Raw genomic sequence first — 25,185 nt, forward strand, 5'->3', positions numbered from 1 at the left:
TCAGAGAGCGGTGAGGGTCCGGAACAGCTGCGTGAGGCAGAAGACAGAGGCGGTCAGCGCGGTGCACTGGCGGGCCAGCAGCTTGACGCTGAGGTCGTGGCAGCTCTTCCTCCCGCCGGCCCGCTCGGCTGCCTGGGCGAACTCCATGTACGTCCTGGCGACCTCCCGCAGGCCGCCCAGCGCCTCCTCGTGCCGCCCCTCGCAGCGGGCGCAGCTGGAGAACCACAGGCAGACGCTGGCCAGCTGCACCAGCGTGCGAAAGCTCTCCGCCAGGCACCGCAGCGTCTCCTCGGGGGTCTGGCCCACCCGGGTCACCCGCTGGCAGCCCGACATCAGCTTGCGCGCCTCAGCGTGGAGGAGGCGCTTGTTCTCAGAGAAGTGCTCGACGCAGGTCTCCCGGTGGTGCTGGCCCCCCCGCAGGCTGTGGGGCTCTACCCCCCGGCCCTGCAGGAGGGCCAGGAGCTCTTCCACGTCCCGCTGTATCGCGGAGAACCCCCCCGGGAGGCCGTAGCGCCGGTTACGCAGCTGGTTAAGGGTGTCCTCCAGGGACTCGGGCGGGTAGCAGTCGGCAGGGTCCAGAGGAGACAGCAGAGGGCTGAGCTCGGTGGAGGAGGAAGCGGGGAGGACGCCTCGGGAGAAAGGGGAGATGGAGGAAGAAGGGGAGGAAGACAGGGAGGATGAAGAGAAGGAGGAAGGCGGGGTGGTCATTAAGGGAGCCCCCTCCATCCCTTGCGTCCGGCGGGAAAACTCGTACACTGTGAGCTCCTCGTCGAAGCTGCTCCCATCCAGCGCCCCGCTGAAGCAGTTAGTGTAGACGGTCTGACACCCGCAGACCTCCATGGGGGTCGGAGCCTCTTCGGGTAAGGAGGGACATTCCAGGGGTGACATTGAGCTGCACCCGAAGCTGGCTTTCCCCTCCGGGCAGGGGTGGGCCCAGGGCTGGGGCTGCTTAGACTCACAGTGTGTAAAGACTCCACATACCGCAGTGGGTAGGTCCCTTTCCTCAGCTTCTGCCTGAGACAACTGGCAACCTGCCTGTGCCACAGCCTCCTGAGGGCTCACACCCACAACTGGATCATCATGGGTTAGTGATGGCAGAACTGTGCGAGGGGATGCAGTGATAATCTCAGTCACATCCTCCAGCACTTGAGGGGCCACTTCCGTGATGTCCTCTGTGACCTCGGTGGCCATCTCTGTGACTTCCTCTGAGTCTTCCTCTGTGAGTTCATCTGTGATCTCAGTGACTTCATCCGCCACCTCGGGGATATCTTCCGCATCCTCTGTGATCTCTGTGGCACCCTGGCTGGTGTCGGAGAACCTTCGTGAACCACTACTCTTGTTTGTGGTGCTGCCTTCATAGCTGCTTAAAGCCTCGTGTGACCGGTACAAGTACCACGGCAGACTGTGGATCTTGCCTCGCAGGGTGGAGGCGGACAGCCTACCCACGATGCCTGACGGGCAGCCTCGAAATTTGAAACCGCCTGTGTCTTTTGTTGTGGCGCCAACCTCTATGACTGCAGTAGAACTGGTAGTGGCAGAAGCTACCTCACCTCTGAGACACACGAGACTCTCGTGACTGAGGGAAATTCCCTTTTTGAGTGCCAAGGGCAAACAAGCTTTGCTTCCCTCAGGCTTTCCTGGGGGGATGCTGTGAGATGCCTCTTCCAGGCCCTGCTTTTCACTCGTCCCCTCTTCCTCATCCTCTTGGGAGCTTGAGACGTCGGATATGGTTGGGACAGCAGTTTGTGTTAGAGGAAGCTGCGATGGCTGGACAGGGGAAGTCCTAACTTTAGATAGTACAAGTCCTTCTTCAGCATCCACCCCCCAGTCCAAACAGGGGGCTGATAGCTTCCTCTGTGATTTTTCCGTTGAATTCTGTCCTTGCTGTTCTTCAGTGCTTCCTCTCCTTCCTCCTTCCACAGAGTCCTTGTCAGTGCTGACTTTTCCCTCTGTGTCGGAAAAGTCGCTCTCTGTCTCCGTGGGCTGCCTGGAGCTTGACTCTCTCCCCTCCGGCCCCAGACGGCACCGCACTGCCATGATCTGGGGCAAGGCTGCGGAGACCAGCTCCGTCACTGACTTGGACTCCATGGTGTCCGGCTCCATCTCCATCAGCTCCGAGGACAGCCGCTTGCTCCTGCTGGCCTCCTGGCTCTCTGGGCCATGGTGGAGGGGGTCCAGCAGATGGCAGCCGGAGCCGAAGATGGGCTTGGACTCCAGCAGGGCCGGCTCCCCCTCCGAGCTGATCAGGAAGGAGACCGTGGGGCATGGGTGCTGGCTATCCACGCAGCAGAGCTGGTCCTCGTCCGCTGCGTCCCTGCCCTGTCCCGGGAAGGACACTTGCGAGGTGTAGTCCGTCTCCATGTAGGAGCGCCGCTTGCGGGACTTCTTCCTCGCGTGCCGCGGGAGCCCCGCCCCCTTGCCCTCTTGGTCCTCGTCCCTCCCCCGTTCCGCCACACTGACTCCGATATCGCTGAGGCTCAGTGTGCGAGTCATGCCGCTCGTCTCCCTCCCTGTTTCTGGAAAGAGGAGACATTAAATGGTAATTAAAACCAAAGTTCCCTCTTTGTTGTGCCCCTGGACGTCCAGGCCTCCACTTGAGTCACCCAGATAAGCCCTTATCTTCTGCAAGTTAATTAGAATTAAACAGACTTATTCATTAGAGTCAATACATCAATCAAACTGTGTTTAACTAATTTTTCTAATGACTTCATTGATAAAAAAAATACATTTTTATCAGCACAAAATAGTGACACTTCATTACCATTTGTCTAGAAGAATGCATTTTAGGTAATTTCTGTTAACAGTAATGCAAACAGACCTGTGGTGTCCTCCCCCGCCACCGAAACCTCTGGAGACATGAACATTTCTTGCGCGTCGAAAAACTCGTCCTCCGAGCTGCTGTCTCCAAATCCGGGCGGCGGCTGGAGGATGGGGATTGGCTCCATGTCCTGCGGCGGGTTTGGCCCCGCCTCTTCCTGGGCGTGGCAGGGCCGGGGCTGGGAGAGGCTGCGCGCGCTGTCAGGCGTGACGTTGGAGCAGATGTTGTAGTAGTGCCGCGCGTCGTTCTCCTCAAAGGTGAACACGTCGCGCTGTGCCTCCTCCTCTTCCTCCTCTTCCTCGCTGGCTTCTGGCGGGCTGGGGAGACAGTCTGGCATGCGGGAGAGGTCAGCGAAGCACAGGCAAGGGTCACTGTCATTGCTGATGCTAGCAGGACGGGGGCTGAGGGTGTCATTGGTGCAGGTGCCCCCGTAGCCCTCTGGTTTGTGCTGTGCATGTATGTCAGGAAGGTAAGTGTGGTAGGGATGGCTGGAGGAACAGGCTACAAGGTCGTCTTCCTCCAAGGCGTCCATGGAGTCGCTGGAGAGGCTGGGGTTGAAACGGGAGTCAGTGCGGCAGGAGTCCGACGCCTCGGACAGTACGTCCTCGCCAGCGTGCTCTTCAGCTCTCTCCTCCACCACTTCTCCACCCTCCGCCCCCTCACGCCCTCCTGACCCCACTGCCACAGGCTCATTCTGCTGAAGCTCCGCCCCCTCTCCTTCTCTCCCTCCTTTTTCCCTCTCGTTTTTCTGCCTCTGTTCCACTGCCTGGTGATCGCCCTCTGGTGCCGCCCTGGTGTCGTCACTGGAGAAGCGCAGGTTGACCAGCATGTCGGTGGAGTCCAATTCAGAGGACTCCTCTGAGTCACTACAACCCCTTGACACGTAACCTTCAAACACACAAAAAACTCATTCAGTATCTCAGAAAAGGGCTACTCATTCAATGTTCTTTGAAGAAATAAACCTAGGAGAAGCATTTAATTAGGTATATTTATATTAAAACAATTATATTGTATATTGTGTTTGGAAGGGCCATTTATTGGGAGTACTGCATATTTGGTACTTTGAACTAAAAGCTTTCCCTTTTTTAAAAAACTGAGTTCCCAGGTACACTTTCAATGCTTAACCATTTTTTCTGGAACATTCTAATTGATTGCTAATTAATTTTAAGCCCCAAGTATGAATGCTCGTGAAAACAATTGTAAGGTAAACTACAGATAATACTTCTGGAAAACAGCATTGGATGTCCTTTAAATCACAGGGACTAATGAAATTATCATGACCACAACAGTTCTGTATCATCACCGTTAGGTTCCCCCTGTCCCTGGCCTCCATACCTTCCTCGGCCGAAATGCGGTGCACCTTGGGGCTCCCAGGCCAGGAGAAGATGGACAGCGTTGGGTCCACTAGCAGCTTGCAGTAGCCAGCCACCAGGCAGGACAGGTCTTTTGCAGCTTGGCACTCCAGCATCAGTGTGATGGGCTGGAGACCACACACACACACACACACACACACACACACACATACCACAGACACATGCAGAGATCACAGACACACAGACACAAATGCATGCACACATGCATACACACACACACACGCACACATAAACACACACACACACACACACACACACACACAGACACACACATACACACAGATATATGAGAAGTAATGGATACCAGGATGACTAGGCTTCTGAAATGTGCAGGTGGAGGCTTGAGCCAAGTTTCCATTTGCTCATGTTTTTGGCCACAGTGACAAAGACTTTTAGCATTTATTCTGACCTCAGCAGCATGAGACGAACTCCAGGAAAAGGAATCAGACGGTGTTACCCTCACCAGAGGCGTAGGGCACAGACCTCCTGCACTGAACCAATGCGGCGCTTAACGATCACTTACTTATCTCATGCACGTAATCCATTTATGCGGGCGGATATTTACAGAGGGAAATTAGATTACGGTAAGCACTTTGCTGTAGTTTACAACGGCAGGGCTGCACCCAGGATTTAAGTTGGAAACCCTTTGGTTACAACGCAGCACACTCCCATTCCCGGTGCGGTCGGTGTCGGTTCTGTACCTTGACATCCTGCAGGTAGATCTTGACCAGGCTGACCTTGTCGGACTCCGGCAGCAGCTCCACTCGGCTGACGCTGCTGAACTCGGTCAGGGTGGTCATGATGTTCAGCTTGTGGTTGATCACCTGGCTGACGCCGTACTTGGCCCCCACCAGAAGGCTCACCATGGACTCTCTGTCCTGGAGCTGGGGGTTGGTGGTGGGGGACACAAAGACACAGAGAGGCATGTCGTTACATAGCCCCCCCCCAAATTCTACTCAAAGTCTCTGACTTACGGGGTTATGGAAGAAGAATCACTTAAATTAGCCTTAAACATTGATAAGAATGTTTTACCCCTTTTTTTTTTAGAAATTCTTGCGTAGCCATTCACCTGCATAACATTCCTCTCATACACTGTTTCCCAAACATTTAAATCATGACACTGACCAATCGAATCTGCTTTAGTTTAAGTGCAACTTGGTTTAGGTGACAACAAACACTTTAACCCAGCCAAACACCCGCACAATATGACCCCGAACACATGCAGGTGTCTTGTCTTACCATCATGGTAGCACTGAAAGACTTCCCATTGTACGACTTGAGTTCCCCGAGCTGGTTCAGGTAGTTCAGCCGAGCTTGTGCTGCCGATATCACCTGTGTGGAGGCAGAGCCAGAACACCGCTCAGCATCGACAGCTGCGGTAATGAAAGTTAAATAGTTAATGTAGTTGGATTTTCGCTTGACCTCACCTTCTGCCGAGGCTCCAGGAGGGCCTGGGTCTTCTTCATGTGGTAGCTGATGGCCTTTCTCAGGTCTTTCTCTCTCATATTCCTCAGCAGGGTTGGGGACACAAAGTTCTCAATACCCCAGTTTTTCCTAAAGTAAATTAAAAATAAATGGTTAGGGGAAATGAAGAATTAATGCTACAGTACCTGCACTGGCCTGTGTGATTTCACCTCTGATTGTAGTTACTGTGTAGTTATTGTGTGTACAGTCGGTGTCTGTGGTAGTGAGCCCCCATCTGGGGAGTTTGATGAACTGCAAGCCATCTCATATTTCATTGCATATTGTGTACAACCACATGCCTGTATCAGGATGGCATTCAAGGTAGGTTTGCCTGTTTGTGTGTATGTCTGTGTGTATGAGGGAGTGTGTGTTCCTCTATGAATGTCAGTGAGTTTGTTTGCCTGTATGTGTATGTGTGTGGGTCAGTGTCTGTGTATGTGTGTGTGTGCGTGCGTGCATGTGTATGTGTGTGGGTCAGTGTGTCTGTGCCTGTGTATGCACCAGTGTGTGTGTGTGAGTGTGCCTCTGTGTGTCTGTGTGTGGGTCAGTGTGTGTGTATGTGTGTGTGTGTGCGCCTGTGTGTGTGAGAGTGCCTCTGTGTGTCTGTGTGTATATGCCTGTGTGCGCCTGTGTGTGTGTGAGTGTGCCTCTGTGTGTCTGTGTGTGTGTGTGTGTGAGTGTGCCTCTGTGCGTGTTTGTGTTCCTGCGTGCGTGTGTATCCGTGCAGGTCTGCGCAGGCATGCACCCACGTGATGCTCTTGAGGGAGGTCTTGTGCGTCTGGCCGCAGCTGGCCAGCCGCTCCTGGATGTGCAGGGCCGCCAGGCGCAGGGCGGTGTTGCACTTCATCTCCATGGCGAAACGCTCCTGTAGCACGTCACTGACGCTCTGGTGACACACGGCGCAGTCACACACCCCCGCCATGCAAACACAGAGACTCCGCCTCTACCACTCCATCACTTCATCCCCTCACTCACAGTACACAATACGGCGCTTACACACGCACATGCTCATGCAATACAATTGTAATTAATATCCTCATTACCATTATTTTACAATCACAGCTATAATATGAATAGTAATAATTAATAATCAATAATAATTCATAATAATTGGTAAAATAGGTAAAATACTAACAGAAATACTGTATTTATAGAAGGATTTTTTGGTATTATTTATAGAAGGATTTCTTTGGTATTACTAATGATACTTTTGTCTTTTAGTATCAATTAGTATCATTATTAGCATTGTGTCACTTAGATTCCCTTATCAAGGAACACTTTCAGTGCTCTAAAATAAGAAATATTGTATCAGACAAAACCTAAAACTGTAGAGTGTAAATTTCAGTTCCTGTGACCCACCTGCAGGTAGAGGTACTCAAAGGCCACGGGGTCCTCCTGCAGCATGTGCAGGGGGTCTCTGGCCATGAAGCAGACGCGGAACAGACACCTGTAGTCATGGGACTCCTTCCTCTGCACCACCTGGGAGGGTGCACGGCTCATTAGTGCATTCACAAAGGGGACGGTGTTCTATGATATGTTATATAATACTGTATGTGGGTATGTGTGTTTCGATGATGAAGCATGTCAATGTCATAGGTGTGTGTGTGTGTGTGTGTATGTGTGTGTATGTGTGTGTGTACGCGTGTGTGTGTCTGCACATATGTACCTGTTGAATGAGCTCCTCATCGTGCAACAGCAGTAGTTTGGTGATGCTGTACTGCTGCTCCAGGACCAGAGCAAAGTGCTCTATACAGCGGATGGAGAGCTTCTCCTTCAGAGTCATCACAATGTCCTGGCAGAGGAGACAGCAGGAGACCAAAAAGATCCTTCATCCCATTGCAGAATGCGCCCAGCACCTAGCCAGCTCCTTTTCAACAAAGCCGAGACTGCAGGAATCCCCTGTTTCTTCTGCCTCTCTGATCAGCTCTCAGGTGCCAACACAACAGCTACTGTGCTCAGCTTTTGACCTCTCTCAGCTCCACTGTACACTGTTCATCCACTGAACGAATACTGTTCATACATTAAGGATGGATACCTTCACAGAGGTGGTAGCTTCAAATTTAAAGGCCTTAGTCTGGCCATTCTCCAGGTAGACCTTCAGAACGTTGGGCAGGAAGAGCAGCGAGTTTCCCTAGAGATGGCAAAAATAACAAATGAAAGATTCAGTGGATCCACAAAACCTATCATCAAAACTTGCTAGCGCTGCGCTTTATGATAAGCTTGAGGGTTATTAATCGATTGCTTGGGAGTTGCCTCTTTTGATTACTCAAGAAAAAAATGAACAGCTCCACAGATTCTGTTTGAAAGTGGTGCTTGAGTAAAAGGATAATGGATAAATCTGACAGCTGATTATGTGGCTCAAAGGGCACTCACTGCCATTAACGATCAAGCTGTCGTGTGACAGACTTCAGGTAGGCTCAAGAAACATCTGCCATAGACATTCAACTTGCCAGTTTCCTTCATTTATTTGAATCTCTCTAAATGAATCTACGTTTGAGTGAATCAGGGGTATTGATTACTCATTCAGACTGATAAATAATGAAGGTCTCTTGCATGGCTTTCTGGAGGCAGGTATTTATATAACTGTGTAGTGATGTGAACACAGCTGAGCCATATCAGGTTTCTCTCACGGCCAGCCAGACAAGAAATGGGAGGACACATGACTACGAAATGAAATAATGGTCCCCTAACAGACGGGCTACACTGGTCATCTGTTGTAGTGTCACAAACCTCTTTGTCTCTGGAGCCCACTGATTTGTGGACAATGCAAAAAAAAAAAAACAAAAGAACGTTTTCACAGACATAGTGCTATAGGGTGAAGTATGGGCCTGAGGGGTGTTTCAGAGTCAGAGTACCGGAGTTTCTGACCTGAGAGTGACCGTTGACCACCACCTCCTCTGCGAAGCGCACCTTCACCGGATTGGTCCTCAGACGTGCCCTCTTCTCTGCAGTGATGAAGGATGACTTCGGCCCCTGGGATATGACACATACATCAACCTGTGTACACATACACACACACACACACACACAAAGGCACCTGGTGCAATGTGCAGAGCACATCTGTCCCCATGGAGAGTCAGAGCAGAGATTCTCATTCATCTCATTCAGATGACGCTGCAGAGGATATTAATATCCATATACACTCACAGCAGGAAGAAAACACATTGAGAAGAATGTGCACTAGGATATGCTATTCAGAACCCCATAGGAGAACAAAAAACATCCGTCCATATTGATTCTCAGGTTGACCTTGAATTAACAAGAACTCCTATCTCTTTATTGCAAGGCACACAATTTCCATTTGGATCAGTATCAGATTTTTTTAGACATGTTTGATTTTACTTTATTATTTTTAGTGGGTGGGGTCTTCTTAGTAGGAGATTCTCAGACTATGTATCTATCAAAAAGAGGTAGAGACCAGATTTTTCAGCCAGCAGAGTGGTTCACTGGACTGGGCTACGTCACGCTCTGGTCAGGGGTTCAGATCCCAGGTGGTGAGACCAGGGCTTTGGACAAAGATCTTGCCCAAAGCTCCTACAATGACACTGCTGCTCTATAACCAGACGGTAGGAAAGGAGTAACAGTCAATCAATGGCATTAATGGAGACTGAGTAGAGAGGAAAAGCAGATTCAATGATCTTGCACCCCCCCCCCCCCCCCCCCCCACCTGCCCTGGACAGAGAGTACACTCACCACTGTGTGTCTGAGGATTGTCATGGTTACTGAGTCCTGTGACTCCCTGGGCAGAAAGGAGACAAAGAAAGTGGACACACGTGATTGGAAGAGGCACAACAATCTCACTCTCATTGGCTAGCAAAGCTAGCAAAGCTAGCATCTCATTACAGACAAGCAGCTGATGTGTTTGTGCTGACAGAACGTCCCAGAGGCACCATAACATGAAATGTGGGAACAATCCCTTTCAAGACCCTCTCCTCCTGAATTATTCACAAATGGAAAGTTTCTCTGGGGCCTGCACTGACACAGAGGGAGTTTCCGCACTCTAGGACTTGTGCACAAGTGGGGATCCTTTCCCCATATAGACAACCACGCATAATGCGGCAAACAATGAACTAATATGTATAGTGATGTAACAATAAATTACATTACTGGCATTTCGCAGACACTCTTATCCAGAGCAACTTACATAGGGTACACTTTTTTACATGTTATCAATTTATTCAGCTGGATATTTACTGGGGAAATTCTGGGTTAAGCACCTTGCCCAAGGGTACAACAGCAGTGGCTCAGTAGGGAGTCGAACCGACAACCTTACAGTTATAAGTTGTGTTCCTTACCACTATACTACTCTGCCACCAATTAAAAATACACTAAAAAAGAGTTGATATGCAGATTTGTGTAATAACAGGCCAAAAATAGGGAGTGCTAAAACATCTAAAACTGCATTTGAACATTTGAACCTGCCAATCACAGGGGCCCTTGCACTGCCACACACACACACCTGCTTCTGAACAAATGTAATCAGAGTGGGAATGTTCTGGAAAGATACAACAAGAAAAGTTTTTTTTTCCCCTCCCTACAAATAACCTGAATTAGAAGATGCTGTAATTAAAATGAAAATGGTTGTCTAATTAGTTTTTGGTACCATGCAATCTTGGAGCAGGCAGTAAACGGAAGACTTATGACCCCGGAGAGATAGGAAATTAAATACAGTGTTTCCTTAATAACCCACTGCCTCCAAGGCATCTCAGCTAGATCTTTCTGAAATTAGACAGGGGTCTTCTGTGTTTGGCCAGAAAAAAAATGCAACCAGTATGCAACCTGGCTCTTCCCCAAGGATGAGCTGACAGTCTGTAGGTGTTTTGTTCCTGATAGATACTTCATGCTGCGTTAATTATGTAGGTGTACAAAGGGAGACACAGAGAAATGGAAAGAGAGATAGGTAGAGTGAAAAAGGAAAGAGCGACAGAGAGAAAGGGAGAGAACAAGCAAGAAAGTGACATTTAGTAGCTATCTGCTGTCTGCAAGTGCATGTCTCATCTCCTGAGCTGCTGTTGTGGTTAATTACAATTTTAGCTTTTGAAGATAGAAGTACATGGTAAAGTATGGTGTTTTCTTTGTGACACTGAAAAGATGCACCGATCGCATACCAAACAGGGAGAAGACTGAAAGCTCTGCACTCCTGACTCAGATGCACGGGCAGGTAAACCCGTTTTGTAGAGCCAGAATGCATGGGGAGGCTCGGACAGTGAGGAAGTTACCTGATGATGTCAGCTGCCTGCTCTGAGGAGAGGTCGTCTATCGCAACACTGTTGATCTTCAGCACCTGGTCACCCGGAACAAGTCTTCCCTCTGCAGGGCCACCTGAAGCACACACAGGAAGAGGCCAAGTGAGTCATTCGAACATGCACGCATGCACACACGCACACACGCACACACGCATACACAGGGCCCTGCTCATTCATTAAGCGTTCGCCTATGGGCCAAGATTCCGACAGGATGGAGGGGAGTCCCGCAGGGGCCTGGGAGAGCCTGCTCACCAGCTCCAGATGGAGATTACCACAGAGAGCCTGGACCAGTGCTTACTGCAGGACAAGAACACAGGCACTCACTAAGACACCATCACTCAGCAGACCTGATGATGAGGACGGCCCTACCTTTCACCGGGACAGTCAAAAGAGACAAGTGATTAATATCTGTTGTCATCAGTCACTGGTCGGTTGTAGACTTAGTCAACAGACTAAAAGGGAAGCGCATATGCATACACACACACACAAACACACAGACACACACACACACACATACAATTTTGCCAATTTGTTAACACAATTGCTGACAAATATCTGTTTTTTCCTCACTGCTATAGTCTCAACAAGGAAGACATCATGGTTAAGGGGACTGCTTAATTAAAAAAAATCAATGTTTATTACTACCATGTAATTTAACAGATGCCCTTATCTACCACATTAAAGTAAATAGACTATCATATTAACTGTAATACATTTGTGAGCATGATGCATACAGGGTGTAACAACAGTTCAGCGGCAGCTAACCACAAGTGGCTGATCTCTAAACAGGACTCTTATGGAGGAACATCAACAGTATTGATTTCCATTATAGCGTGTTGTGTCTGTTCAGTGCAAACAGCTACATGCAACTTTGTGGCATTTTTGTCTCCACCTTAAATGAGCATGAGTACTATATACCTAGAGATATTAGTCCAATGCTGCAGTCAGAATGCTAGGCACAAAATTACGATTATCTCAGCCTCCTTAAACTTTGTTACCAGTTGCTTTTAGGATTGATTTTTAGATGCTATTACTGACTTTGAAGGCATTACATGGGCTTACCCAGGGTACTTAGCTGAAATGCTGACTCTCTGCTTAGTCTAAAGCTGGCAGCAAAGGGCCTTTTGTGTGTTGCCCAAAACAAAAAAGAAATTGAACCATCAAAGAGTAATGTAGGCTTTCCTGCACTGGTGCCCAGACTGTGGAATTCCCTGCCCAAGAAGATTACAGCTGCTCTCTCTTGCGTTTGTAGTTGTGCTTTTATTTCATTGTAAATGAGGTTTTAATTTTAATTGTACTAAGTATTGCTTGCTGCATTCCTCTTATGTTTTGATGTTTCTCTGTGGCATAAACTTTGAGCACATAATTTTAAAATTATCAGTCTAACCTGTATTTAATCCCACTGTGAAAAGTAATAATGACATCACCAACAACTATAATAACAGTAATGTCAACCCAGAACCCTACATCTGAGCTCAGTGTAGACCTGGTTTTTGCAACAAACATCAGATCTGAGGTCGGTTCCATTTGAATTCAGTTAATCCAGTACATGCACTGACATATAATTCATTAATATAAAAGTCCTCATAGAAAATAATGGGTGACTTTCAATTCAATAATTAATGTAATTCCCTGAATTGACTAAAATGAAATGGAACTGACCCCGATTCTGATAAACAGCGGCATCAATCCCTCTCAAGACAGTGACCTGGTACTTTGCATCAGCGGGATAATCACCACTCTTGTATGGTGTTGTGTTGAGTGGTTCCAGAGGTTGTGGGTTTGGTCCTACGCTTAGACGCAATGGCACGCATGCATGAGAACTGTAGTGGCAGTAAGCAGTACCTGCAGTGACATCCTGCACCAGGATGGGTGGCTGGGTGGAGATGGTGAACCCATGAGAATCCAGCAGGGGGTCCCGCAGGATCTGCACAGTGACCCGGATGGGGAAGTTCCGCTGGTCTGAGCCAACTTCACCCGACTTTCCATCTCCTAGCGTCCTCTCCCTACAGAAAGTGGTGACACGGTGTCCGAGTCAGTACCACAGGTGAAAGCTCACAGAATCATAGTTTCCAGACAAAAGCTTACAGAATGACATCGTCCAGGAGATCACTCACAGAATCACACTTTCCAGGTGAACACTTACACAATCACAGTGTCCAGTTGAAAGCTCACAGACTGAGAGTTGAGGTGAAAGCTCACAGATTTACACAGGTGAAAGTTCACAGAATCACATTGTCCACGTGAAAGCTCACACAGATTCACACAGGTGAAAGCAAACAGAATCACAGTGTCCAGGTGAAAGCCCAGATTCACACAGCTATAAGCTCACAGATCCACACAGGTCAAAAGCTCACAGATTCACACAGCTGAAAGCTCACAGATTCACACAGGCGAAAGCTCACACAATCACCCCCACCTGCTGCTGGAGTCACGGGTGCGCCGCAGCCACCGCCCAACCACCTGCTCCACCCGACTGGTCCTTCGAGACGGAGACCTGCTTCTCTCTTGCTCCTCCATTTAACTGTCAGACACAGGGACAGGGAAACGTGTAAGGGACAAAAGACAAGACATGCCACACAGGACACAGACAACAGGAGACAAAGCAAGGGAAGGAGCAGCAACAGAAATCTGTCAGTGTCTGCCTTCATTCCCACTTGCTGCTTTAAAGTGCAACAGGACAAAGAGAGTTCATTAGACTTAATTACACAAAAGAGAAGCAGAGACCCATCCAGTCACGGTGCCTACTGCCAACTCTTAGCACTCCATTATCTAAGCCAGCAATCAATAAATACACAAGAGGGCCTTGTTTGAAATTAGTCTCATTTTTTTCCCATTATCCCATTTTTTGCTGTCATTACTGAACATTCTTCAGAGAGCTAGGTTAGTGTCTTTGAGAAACGATTCATATTGTAAATACATCCATCGCTAAACTTGGTAACTTTAGTTTTCCTAGCTTAGTGAGTGAGACCAAGGTGAGGTCAGATCCAATAACTACATTACGCTGAGAATTATTCATGATGACAAATGCCATATTTAAACGCCTGGCATTTAAACATTTTTCCGCTGGCACGAAAAAAATGCATACTCACAGTGAAAGGTTAGAGAGAGGCAATTTGACAGCAAGCATTTCAGCATCTTCTTGCTGAGACACATCCTTTCTTGTTTGTGTGTGTGTGTTTTTATGGAAAGGAACAATTGATTCACAGTCATTACTCAAAGCCGGGGCCGGCCCTGTCTCTGGCAGCATCTCCAGCCACAGAAAGCCCACGCTGTTAACCCTTATCGCATTAGGGAACGATGAGATCTCCACCTCCCAGCGCCGAGGCCAACGCATCTCCTCAGTTTGCAAAAAAAAAGGACCACATCCTCAGCATCAAGGCTACTCAATCCCCCCCCCCCCCCCCCCCCCCCCCGCCTCCCCAGGTCCTGGAGGGCTGCAGCCCATCAGATTTCTAGTCATCTTTACAGCACTGACACTCTTGGAGCTGGGGATGGAAGCTGAACTGGTTCACTTAGGACAGTGATTACTTGAATCTGGCGGTTATGTGCCTGCTGGCACTGTAGCCCTTGGAGCACCCTGTTCTTAAAGAAGGTTGTAATATGACTGGGTTTGCTGATCTCTTCCCAGAAAGGCCATGTGGCGTGTTCCTGACCAAGGATAAAAATGGCTCCTGCAGGACTGTCCCGACAGGCATTCTGGTCTGCTGACGGCTGGTGCTGTGTGTGCTGGCTTCTGTAAAAGGCATCCCTCAGGAGGGGTAATCCGAGATCTCTCTCCATCCCCTGCCACGCCCTACCTCAGTCATTAAAAGTGAGAGCAGAGACACTGCACTGCGAATTCCCTAAAATATTCATAAAATCTTCCTCCCCTCAACCAACACAAAGACCACACCATGCAATTAAGATAAATAGTGTATAATTAAGCATGAAGCTCATTTGAAAGCGGCTTTTTCTGAGTGCCATCCAAGCCACTCAAGAATAAGATATTAATGAAAGAATCAGTGAATCAATTAATGCACATGTGGCACAACTAACATAGGAAAAGAGCCAGCGAACCAGCACGTAGACAACCGATCTCAGCAGACGGGACTGTTCTAATCACTTGGTACTCTAATTTACCGATAAGTGTAACTGCTTTCTTGAGCCCAATACCTTCAGATGGGAATGAATGAATGAATGAAATAACAAATGAATAAATGAATGGGTCTGAGGTAGGAAGTGAGGAGTGAATGGGTGTGAGTAGAGAAGAGTGAGCGTGAGTGAACGAGTCAATGAATGAGGTGATGAATGAGTGAACTACGCACACACACACACACACACACACACACACACACGTCAGCGCAACACGTCACTCCTCACGGGACGCATATCAGCCTGGTCTCCGGGACTGGGACAGGGGGCAGATGCAGAGCCCCACGGCAGACAGACGATATTTGGGACCATTACGATGGAGACCCGCCGTCCATTAGTGACACAGAAAGCGGTCTCCGGAGACACGAGCGATGAGTCACGGCCACATTATCCCCTGCTCTCCGCTTTCACTCAGACCAATGAGTGACGGAGCCTGCCCCGCTAATGGGACCAATAACTGCTCCCGCCGTAAGCCAAATCTTCCCTTCTCCAAGGCTTCACTTTTTCCTGCCCAGGAGCAGACTTTGCTGACAAAATAATAAACGATGCAAATGTGTTGGAGTCTACTTGCCACAGCAACACTCCAAAAAAAAAAAAAAAAAAATCAGAAAAAGGGCTACCTCCCTAACTGCAATGGGTTACACATACATTGTTGCCTCTGCAGATGCTGAGTTTTCACTCACTTCAATGGCGCTCTTACAGCCAGCAGAGACACAGAGCAGCTTTACCTGCATTCAGGCAATGTGCAGAGCGGTTTCAATGCACACATTGTCAGACAGCATTGGAGAGAATTTGTGGCATCAGTGAATTTAAGAACACTGTTCGAATGATAAAACTCTGTACCTGTAGAATAAGAAATAAATGTACATACAAATATGAGGATTGTTCTTTTTCCGAGCATTGGAGAGAACAACTTGGCTTATTTGACTTGTGATCATTTAGCATAGAACAGGCCAGAGGTTTCTTAAACTAAGCTACCACTCATAGGGTGACCTCATAATGAACCAGCTATTACGACTTTACTGCTTTAACCCTGGGAAAGTGCCTCTTGATTAAATCATATCTGTAAAGCATTAGCTAGGAGATAAGCGCCATGATGGTCTTCCTTCATCCATAAGGGAGTTAGTTATATATAAACTGTAAAGAATAACAACATTTTTTTCTCTGGGTGAAGGACTGACTGAGGTCTTCTGCATTTTTCCATGAGGGAAATCCCTTTAATTTAGATCCATTATTAGTTAAATTATTGATGAGTGCATTCAGAACAAACCCACACAACATCACCAGTAAAAAAAGAGATAACTTTGAAGAGGAAAAAGGTACACACCAAACACACTGTTTAAATGCTTCAAAAGGACGTGCTGTAACAGATCAGGCTGTGTAACCCAGCATGGCCCTCATCAGGAGCATGCAGGTCCATGCCTTTTCCCTCTCCTTGTATTATTTCCTTGTTATCCTGCATCTGCAATAATCACTTCCCTTTTTTCTCCACAGCACAATAGCTTTCCCAGAGGCGATGGTCTGCAGGCGTGTTTCTGACACCATCAGGCATCGAGACGATCTCAAATGACCGCTAAGCTCAGAAGAAGAAGAAGAACGCTATAGGCATCTCCCACTGTTACTGTGGAGGTTTTCAGATTAGCGCAAGAGGAAAGAGGCGGAATCCAATTTCCCAGCACAGATTGCCTGATCCTCCATTAAGCCCGTGTGGAGGATTGGAGGGGGGCTTGCTGATGAGGGCACAGAGGTCTGACCAACACCACGCTAATGGCTAATGGACCTAATGCCATTCATGGAGACCGACGGCGGTTTACAAAACCCCCCCCCACCCCCCCGCCCCCCGCCCCCCGGACCCCCCAAAAACCCACCTTTACTCTCATTTAAAAACTGTTTTCCCATCTCAAAACGAAAGCAGTTGTGTAATTTGTAATTTGTAAACATATGATTTCGGAATATCTAGTGATGGCAGACTAACCTCATCAAATTTTAGCATTTGGTCCAAAGATCCCCATAAGAAGTAACCAAGATGGTGGACTCCCCAAGCATTAAATTGATAGTGGATTTATATTGATGGGACCTCATCTCTTTAGATTCAGACATTTAAGTGGTGACTGCAACTTCCCTTTCAGAGGCAGGAAGAACTACAGAGTGCGTGGTCTCCCGGGTGACCAGCAGTCTCTGAGAGATCTGCACAGACAGAGCGGAAGAATTCGGACATGGCAGGTATGTCACGGTGGAGTGACAGTATCAGTGACCGTCATCGCCCGTCTGTTCCTAGGGATCAGAGACAGACAGGAGAAGCTTATCCATGTGGGCTTCTGTCCCAGGAGAGACAGAGACAATGTGGAGGGTTCCAGGTCTAAAGCAGGAGAGGAAATGTACTATAGAGTCATTGTATGAGGTCATTATATCATATGCACAGTTCTGTGATCTGCATGTGAGCATTAGCTGTTTACGGTCATGGCCATGAGTATCAAACAAAAGTGTTTAACCTAACAATATTTGCATTTACTATCCTAGTACAGTAATTTGATTGAGTGATCGAAATACCTTAGTTAGAATGCACGACCCTAACCAACCTCTCAGACACATGCTTCATATCAAAAAAACAAAAACCAATAATGTAGAGCTCTCTGCCACAGGAGCACTTGCCCTCTCAGAAAGAGGATATTTGAATTTCTCAATTTTTTGCTTTCTTCTTCTGCCACAAATATACACTGACATAGAGTAACACGTGCACACACGCACACACACACACACACACAAAGACGCACGCGCGAGCACACACACACACACACGCATAAAGACGCACGCGCGAGCGCACACACACACACACACACACACACACACACACACACACATAAAGACGCACGGGCGAGCACACACACTCACACAGACAGATGACCCCTGTGCCTCCAGTAGGGCAGGCTAATGAGATTAAGCAGTGTTTTCAGCAGGCTGTAACAGGGCGTCAGTGCGTCACCCCATTGATCCGGATCAGAGCAGCTCACCTCAGCGCTGAGGCTGCCTCACAGAGCTCCATACCCTGCGCCTTCTGCCTTAAGGCCGCTCACACAACAGTAAAGCATAACATTAAAGGCTCTCTGGAAGAAAATAACCGTCCAGTTATCTTTTCATATCTGTATATGACACTTTTACATTTGACTTTTAAATTTGAAGCTTTTCCAAAAGACGTCTTTGCAGCTGAACTCAAGGGAAAGTGTTTATCTGGATGCACCAAACACACAGCAAATCAATTACCCTTACAATGTTTATTCAGAAGGGCTGCCTTTGTGGCCAACCAAACACTTTCCCTGGGACTGATTCTCTCATGGAATCTCCCAGGGGTGTGTTCGTCTGTCTGTTTCTGTGTTTTTCATTTGTCTCACATGATTGAGGTATATGTATCAGTCGAACCAGACGAGGCCCATTACTTGTGACGGGCGATCTAAAGCCTGTCCATCATGACCTGTACACGCATTCATTGAGCTGACGCACAGTACAACTATTCAGTGTAGGGGTTGACTGGGGCCACGGAGGCCTGCACTAACTCTCAGAGATGTCCACTCTGGCATCACACAACCTTCAGACAGAGACGACTGCCTACTAATCTCTCTGCTTGGAACTGATGTACACAGCTCACCAAGACAGCCATTAGGACAGCCATTACAGACTGTTTGTAGCCATTAATAGTGCATGCAAAAGTGACAGATCAAAAGGAGAATATATATATGTGATATAGACCAAATCTCGTTCTGTCCCTTTGCAGGCAGATAACCATTTAATATTTTATGAATGCTTGACCTTCCTTTTACCGGCTAACATACCAATTAGGGCTTGATCATAAATTGTATACTCTCTGTAAGCAAACAAAAAAGCAAAAATGTTTTCTTGGGCATACCAGGTATAAGCCAAGGGGACAGCCCTTGCAAAGGTATCTGATAAATGCTTTGTTCCACCAAAAGAACGTCCTTGACTTTGTTTTTTTTTTTTCTTCAGAGATCCAGTGTAGCTGCCCTTCAAAAGGCGCTTCCGATACCACAACACTGAGATAATATGACTGTTCAGAACCTGGTTGTGGCTTTTGAACAGGATCTCCTCAAGGGGGATTAGATGGCAGCACGGACCATTGGGCTGTGGGCCATTAGCTCTAAATATCCATGCCGATGGTCTTATTTGATCTTATTTGTGGTCTGTTTTGCACCATAACAAGTTGTTTCAATGTCATAGATTCTAGTTCACCTGTCCTTACAAATACACGCAATTTCATAAAATGGAATACATATTGTCGCCATACGCTTTTCAACTGCAATTTTTTTTAAAGACAAACTTGGCACATGGTTTCAAAGAAACATTTCAATTTTCTCTCCATACATATTGGGGCATACAGTAAATACAATACTCATCTGGAGATAGTGTCTGACACCCACAGTAAAAACTGGTGACATAATGATGGGGTGTACTTGCACAATACCTCTGGATACCTCTGGATGTTGGATGTCCCAAAATAAAGATTAGCTAGCCAGACATCAAGGTGCTAAGGATAGCAACAGATAAACCACAGCACCTAAACCCAGAAGGAAAGATTACTTACTTACCTGAATGCCACCTGCTAGCACAGGGCTCCCCAACATAAGAACCTTCTTGTAGTTTCAAGCATCAGATCTGCACTTTCCTTGTGGATTGGTTGATGGTCAATGGAGGCCGGCCTTCCAGCACATCTGGGCCAATCAGTACAAACCCTGCTGCTAACAGAAAACAGGAAGTGCATTATGACCCAGTACAGAGTTCAAGTCTGAAAGTAAAGGCATTTAGTGCTTGTGTATTAAGTTGTCCTGACGCAGATGGCCATTTGTTAGAATAGGCATAGACTTCAGAGGAAATGTGCCTTTTTTCTCATCAAAATATGTCACCACACATATTTTTTGTGATCTGACAGCAGACTGATGACAATTAAGACCAGCCAAGTTATGTTAATGCACCATGGAAGAAAAAAAAGGATGAATGAGAAAAGAAAAACCCTATGTGGGGTCATTTATGTGGCTAGAACTAATTTGAATGGGAATATCCATCAACAGTGTCCAGTCCTGTTCCTGGTGTTCCACAGTCCCAATCCTTAATGTTTGTGTACAGTGTTACTCACTCTGTACCCCAACAGAACTAACGAGCAGATACAAAAGAGCTCCTAATCTGAGATAGACAGGACCAGACAGAGGTTGGTGGCTGTTTCACCAAGCAATGGGATCTGAATGTGATGAAACAATGAATGCTCACAGGTTTGAAGCATAAAAGCTGATACATGAGAGTACACATGCTTTTTGTTGCTTAATGATGAAAGCTTCACCCTAACACAATTTTCACTTAAAAGAGGGCGGTTAAAAAATGAAAGAGCGCATTTCCCCTCGCTCTGCTCAAAGGCAGGGCCATAATCAAAACAGGGAGGCACCAGAGTGAAAGAGCACTCAAACAGAAAGGCTAGCTCCGTAAAGCCCTTTTCCCTCCAATTTCAGCTCCACCGCAATGAATATTTAATACGGCCTCTTCAAAGACATAAGGAGCTACCAGGGAGCCGTTGGACTCCGTTGTGTGTATGTGTGTGTGTGTGTGTGTGTTTTTTTTTTTCAAGAGAAGAACGTTTGCATCAAAAACTCTGTCTCATGTGGGGAAGTCTCAGTATTTCCTTTTTCATAAGAGTGCAAGGGTTCTGTGGAAATCTTTAATTTCTTGCTCTCAGTGCTGCTTTATGATGTCATCTGCCTATTTCATCATATTGTCATTGATGAAATATAAAATGGTCCACAGCCTGTACTGTACTACTTGACTTGTGTCATCCGATGCTCTGAGCTCACATAATTTCCATCTGCTCTTAAATATTATATCACATACGGCGCTAAAGGACAGACACAACTTTCAGAAAACTTTTTCTTTGGAAATGACTATAAAACACAACACAGCACAGAACAGCATGCTACATCACAGCACAGAGGACTGAGGACATTAATCATTTGTGTTTTAAAGATGATCCGTTGCAAGACACTTGGTATAGTGGCTTCATGCGTGTTATAAACTGACTGAAAACCTATCTGATCATGGGATTTTTCACTGAGGTCAGTACTCTGGCACAAGGGAATTCCACTCATTGAGGATAAAAAGACTATTCTCGCCGGAAACGGCAGACCTCCCTTTTACTGAATCCAAGGTCATAGTAAAGTTGCAGGCCTTTTCCATACATAACACAAAATGCAGATCACCAGGGACTTCTGGTCGACGACGGACAAAGCGACTCGGGGTGACCCGATCAGGGTGTCCTCTGTGTCACGTCCCCTAGTGCTCTATGGCATTCAGGGACCCATTCGTCAAGCCCTGTCTCTCCTCCCCTATGCCCAGACACAGTGGCAGCCAGTGCAGGCAGGCCTAACCCACAGAGAGCAGGGCCAATCAATAATGCATTCAGATAATGCAGCCTCCCCTCCAAGTACTTCCTGATATCCGTGCCAGCGCCGGGATCCGAGAGGGAGGGAGGGAATGAGGAAGGGAGTGAGCAGGGGGAGAGAAAGAGCAGGATGCGGGGGGGCAAGAGGGAGGGAGGAGGAGAGGGAGAAAACAGAGAGATGGAGAGATGGAGAGGGAGTCTGAAGAGAACTGTGAGGGGAAAGGCAGCATGGACAAAAGAAAAAGAAACACAATGAGTCAGGGAGAGAGAGATAGAGTCTGTGCGTCTGAGACAGGCAGAAACAGAGAGAGTGAGAGGGACGGAGACAGAGAGGAGAGGTGAGGGAGAGATGACCAATTCTTTCCGCGCTCTTAAAAGACAAGCCGTTCACCTCTTGTGCATGTTTGTCATCCAGCGAATCACTAAAGCCGCTTCAGCCGCCTAACTCACAGAAGGTTAGAGGCAGAAAGGATGAAAGAGGCAAAAGGATATAGAGCATGCCAGTCTTGAGAGGTAACAGAAAAAGGTGAAAGATGAAAATTACAGTACCAAACAAACTCTGTCCTGTGGAACCCACACTCCGATGCGCACTACATACATTTGCAATGAGACACTACATTGAGGCTGAGTCATACGTGTACCTGTGAATGTTTTTACATCTAATTAATGATGCTTTAGTGCTATTCAGGCAACTTGTAATGTCAGCAAAACATACAATAACTGCATGGAGAAAGTTTAAAGACATAAACTGAAAAACCACCGACTATAACCATCAAATCTGCCATCACAGACCCTGTTATTTGAACACGCTTTGCAAGTTAAGATAAGCAAGCAGGTAGGATAACCACGGTAGATGGTAGGATAACTATGTCAGAGCAGCTAACCATATAATCTCTTCCTTTCTCCCTTTCTCTCCTCTGGGTAGAGACACTGGCACTGGGGCCCTTGTCCCTGCTCTGAATGCAGGACAACATGTGCAGGATCCAATCCAATTAGCTCCTGGACCCGGCCAGTACACCATGGTTCAGGAAATGGTCAGCATCTAACAACTAACACAGCGCAGAGGAGGCTGGCCTGATTGCCTTGTTAGGTTAATTGAGGCTGCGTTGATCAAATAAAGACACGAACAAGCCCTGCCTCTGTCTGAAGTGTTGCAAATTCCCATCACTTCTTCCCAGATTGAGTTTGGTTTGTTTTTTCCTATTATTCATTGTCAAAGGAGCTGTCCTGGATAAACGTTTCAGCTGTGAACCAGTTAAGCTCAGTGACTCAGTTGTACTCACACCGTGGAGCTCAGGTTTGTCATTTTTAACAGACAGGTGGGTACCCATTCATCCTGCAGTTTATGGGTAGGAAAAGGTGTCCGTGGTATCAGAACACTCAAATGATAAAAGCAGTCACATATATAGCGCCCATATATTACTGTATACAGCAGAAACACACTCTGTTCTTCATACTAGGCAACACACATATTTGAACTCTGGTTTACACTTCAGTCCAAGTTAACTTCATTTAATATAACAAATAACAAGGTCTTATCAGACTTTCAGACAGACACATTACATTATACATGGTGCATTACATATAATTATGTTCTCTGATTTTGAAATGGACAGCTTTTCATATGACTCTGAATCATTTTAAATCGGATTAGATTAGATTTCTTTATTGTCTGTTGCGTGCAGAAATTTGCTTTGCATCTGACCTGTATTTGCATTCAGTAATCTTCCACAATAGAAACAACTTACAACAATTTACTCGTAAAAAAGCACAGAAAAAACAGGGGCTGCCCTCAATATTGCAAAAAAAGACCTGAAAGGACAGAAATATCCAACAAGTATTGGATACAATTTCACAAGAACTCATGCTCAAACTACACCACAGGATCAAAACATATACCATAGTTTCAACCCCCCCCTGATATGACCCTCCTCAACCTCTCATTACACCTGGCCCACACCCCTATGATTTCTTTCACTTGTTAGGGCGGATGCAGATGTCTCACCAGCTGAACAGAGCAGGTAATAGACTGCTGACATTCAAAGCTGTGGTTCCACAAAATTAATGTTAAAATAATTGCCTTGATGACACTCTGGGATCAAACATACAAAGATGGACAGCAGGTTGAAATTGATAGAGCATTAATGACACACTACACTATGATAGATGTGGGAAATACGCCTGAAACTTCTTCCTCTAATCGAATTGCAAAATAATAAGGAAAAAGGCATTACTATGATCCATCATCTCCATCACGTATGCAGTGGAAACCCTCCAGAGCAACAATTTCATTTCATCTGCAGGTAATGCAATTAATATAATTGTCAATCACATGTGAAACATCAGTACATCAGGAAATGCAACGAACTCCTACATGGATCTGCAGTAGAGACCCACCAATTCGCCACACAATGATAATCACACCAGGAATCAATACAACAAGGAATGTTTCATAACTGACCACCGGGACTGAGGGTGTCATACTACGAGAACATGAAAGGAGGAAGGAGCAGGGATACTATGGTCAGTTATTCTTATTATGGTCCTGCAAAAAATGATTCCCCTTTATTTTCGACTGACACAAAAAATCAGACTAAAGAGTGAACATTCAGCTCAAGCTGAGCTAAAGCAACGATAATGATTTTGATTTTTTTAAATCAAGCGCAAAGCTCAACACAAATAGGAATACCAATGATCTCTCAATCGTTAGCCCAAAGTTACATTGCTTAATTACATCAAAAATGATCTAGTCTTCTTCTGAGATCAAGTTAGCATTAAAATCAAGTCAGCATCTGCTGCTGTTTGTGAAATCATTTTTTTCTGCTCTGAAGATAATTCATATTCCACAATAATTTAAACTGAACACTGAACATTCTGTTCATACCGTGACAAAGAAACAATCATGATTAAAAAAAAAAAAAAATCAAGCATAAACTCAAAACATAGACCAGTGTAGATAACCGAACGGTCAGCCCTTGAGAAGGATGTGGTCTTCTCACTGCAGTCAAACGAGCGCTTGCTAGCATTGGTGGAATCATCGTTCCGGTCTGATAATCGAGAGATCCCTCCCTCCGACAGAGCCCTCAGGCAGGGATGTTCACCTCTCCGTCTGTTCCTTCCTTCCTCGCAAAACGCCTCGGCTCCCCGCAGCACTGCTTCCCAAATGTAATTAATTCTGTTCCTTTTCACTGCTAGTCCTGCCCGTCCCCTGCATTTAACATAATGAAGACTGAATCCGGGCTGTTCTTTCTTTCCGGCAAACTATTGTATTTTGATTATATTATAAATGTAGGATTAAACATCGGGGCAATTTAGAAATTAAAAATGCCAGACATTTTACCATGCAATTTAGAACTTTTCAGCCAAAAACATAGCTCAGTTTGATGGGAGAATAAAGCAATACAATGGAATGCCTAAATTCAACAGAAAGGATCTGGAGCACACAAAGAAAAGGGAAACATCTAAGTGTGGATATTTTAGGTTCCCTGACAAAGACGCTACATGAAATATGTAATGCCTTCCTAAAAATAACAACATAAATTAATAATGATGAGCAGTCCTGTCTGCTATTCTACTCTTCTCCCGCCTCACACGGCTATGTAGTCATCTCCAGAGACGCATCCCTACAATATGGTCCACGGGCCACAACACACTCTGTGAGCACCATCTGGAGAAGCAAAACAGAAACAAAGCTAGAGATTCCACTTGTTTATGATC

At 46.6% G+C, this 25,185-nt stretch overlaps 1 protein-coding gene across 1 annotated transcript in view; it reads right to left on the reverse strand.

Moving 5' to 3' along the window:
• The window catches only part of LOC118769493 (FERM and PDZ domain-containing protein 1-like), a 28,424-nt gene continuing 3,239 nt past the window's right edge, over positions 1-25,185 (reverse strand). The window contains exons 2-17 of the mRNA XM_036516619.1: positions 19,634-19,780; positions 13,321-13,425; positions 12,747-12,907; positions 10,875-10,977; positions 9,349-9,394; positions 8,524-8,628; positions 7,691-7,786; positions 7,322-7,447; positions 7,015-7,134; positions 6,405-6,541; positions 5,619-5,745; positions 5,431-5,523; positions 4,893-5,075; positions 4,154-4,298; positions 2,819-3,706; positions 1-2,516 (exon numbers count right to left, since the gene is read on the reverse strand). Of these exons, the coding sequence (XP_036372512.1) occupies positions 1-2,516; positions 2,819-3,706; positions 4,154-4,298; positions 4,893-5,075; positions 5,431-5,523; positions 5,619-5,745; positions 6,405-6,541; positions 7,015-7,134; positions 7,322-7,447; positions 7,691-7,786; positions 8,524-8,628; positions 9,349-9,394; positions 10,875-10,977; positions 12,747-12,907; positions 13,321-13,421 (4,947 nt within the window). The 5' untranslated portion in view covers positions 13,422-13,425; positions 19,634-19,780. The remainder of the gene's footprint in view (positions 2,517-2,818; positions 3,707-4,153; positions 4,299-4,892; positions 5,076-5,430; positions 5,524-5,618; positions 5,746-6,404; positions 6,542-7,014; positions 7,135-7,321; positions 7,448-7,690; positions 7,787-8,523; positions 8,629-9,348; positions 9,395-10,874; positions 10,978-12,746; positions 12,908-13,320; positions 13,426-19,633; positions 19,781-25,185) is intronic.

This window comes from Megalops cyprinoides, chromosome 22, assembly GCF_013368585.1.
Source record: "Megalops cyprinoides isolate fMegCyp1 chromosome 22, fMegCyp1.pri, whole genome shotgun sequence".
NCBI classification, from domain to species: domain Eukaryota; kingdom Metazoa; phylum Chordata; class Actinopteri; order Elopiformes; family Megalopidae; genus Megalops; species Megalops cyprinoides.